Here is a 1633-nt window from a genome sequence, read left to right as displayed (position 1 = left end):
TTGGTGAATGCTCTCTTGGACTCTGGCGCAACTATATTGCATCCACAAAAAGGAAATCTCCTTGTGTCTGCGATTCTCGCTGAAACAGATCACCATATCATCCGGACACTTCTGCCACTCGCTTTTTCACACCTCCCGGGAGAGGTGAAGGTGTCGGAGTGTGATTTTCTTTACGATCTCGAACTTGAGATTGGAGTATCTGTACAAGATACCTGGCGGAGTTCCCCACTCACGGCCGCTATCTTGTCAGAGCGTTGGGTTCTTGTGGATCATCTATTGCACAGGATGGGTCCCCCTGGGGATTTATGGGCCTGGCCTATCTATGAAGGGGAGACTACAAGGACATCACTTTGGGCCGCTATCTTCCGACAAAGACCGAGGCTTGTTCGTCGCATTCTTGATCACGGGGCGGATCCGAATGATGAACATGCCCTTCGTTGTGCCGCTCGTCAGCAAGATCCTGATTATCTCGATCAGCTGCTTGGGAGATTATCTGCTCCTGAAAGACGAGGAGAGGCGAACAGCTTGCACATCGCTCTTCATTCGGCAATGGAGAGAGGACGCTGGGACTACGTTGACAAGATTCTCAGGACCGGAATTGTGGCTCTCGATGTTTCTGTGGATGGGAAAACACCACTTGGTCACCTTCTCAGGTGGCCTACGGATGTGTACACCTCATATGCACCGATGCTTCTCAGAGCTGGGGCGAATATCAACGAGGTCTGCCACAACGACCCACACTATCCACCGCATACGGTGTTTCTGGAAGCTATCGGGACATGCAACATCCAACTCGTGAACTGGTTGCTTTCGGATGGCAGGATTGACCATACAAATATCCCTCACCGAGTTCCATACACCCCGCTGCAACTCGCGGCTGATACCAACTGCCCAGAGATCGTGCAATTGCTTCTGGCTCATGGACACGACCCGAATCTCTTCAGGGACACGGAGCATTTCGGGTACTATTGGAAAAGGGACAAATATTACCGCTGCGGAACCAGCGTGCAGGTCGCCACAACTGCTGGCAATGCTGAAATCCTGGAGATGCTCCTGCAACACAACGCCAACCCCAACCTCACGACCAAGCTTGTTCCACACACGGCTTTGCAAATTGCGTGTCGGGATGGCCATATGAAACTGGTGGAACTGTTGATCGAGTACGGGGCAAACGTTAACGCGCTCCCAGCAGACACCAACGGAGCAACGGCACTCCAGTTTGCTGCCATCGGAGGATACCTTGGCATCGCACAGTTTCTGCTGGATAAAGGGGCAGACGTCAATGCACCGGGGCCACGAGGAGGTGGGCGGACAGCGCTCGAAGGCGCTGCTGAACATGGAAGGTTGGACATGGTACAGCTGCTGAAGAACGCTGGCGCGGATTTGCTCTCAAAGCAATGGGAGAATGCTGTGGAGTTGGCGACCAAGAACGGGCATTTGGCTGTCAAGGAGCTGCTGTATTCTTTCTTCCAGCCGGATCTAGAGGCTGATTTGGTTTAAAGGCGTTTTGTAACTGGGGTCCTGGGACGCGTTCTTTTTTTTTTTTTTTTTTTTTTTTTTTTTTTTTGTTGTTGTTGTTGTTGTTGTTGTTGTTGTGGTGGTGGTGGTGGTGGTGGTGGTTGTGTATGTGTTT

At 51.6% G+C, this 1633-nt stretch overlaps 1 protein-coding gene across 1 annotated transcript; it reads left to right on the top strand.

Moving 5' to 3' along the window:
* Nucleotides 1–687: 687 nt before the first annotated feature.
* Nucleotides 688–1500, top strand: VTJ04DRAFT_2607 (uncharacterized protein; the record flags this gene model as incomplete). The annotated part of the gene is made up of 1 exon (XM_069360415.1): nucleotides 688–1500. One exon carries the CDS (start codon nucleotides 688–690, stop codon nucleotides 1498–1500), a length of 813 nt encoding a protein of 270 aa, XP_069221128.1.
* Nucleotides 1501–1633: the final 133 nt, after the last annotated feature.

The sequence above is a fragment of the Mycothermus thermophilus genome (assembly GCF_041956435.1).
Source record: "Mycothermus thermophilus strain CBS 625.91 unplaced genomic scaffold VTJ04scaffold_2, whole genome shotgun sequence".
NCBI classification, from domain to species: Eukaryota; Fungi; Ascomycota; class Sordariomycetes; order Sordariales; family Chaetomiaceae; genus Mycothermus; species Mycothermus thermophilus.
This window is presented reverse-complemented; position numbering and strand designations above follow the sequence as displayed.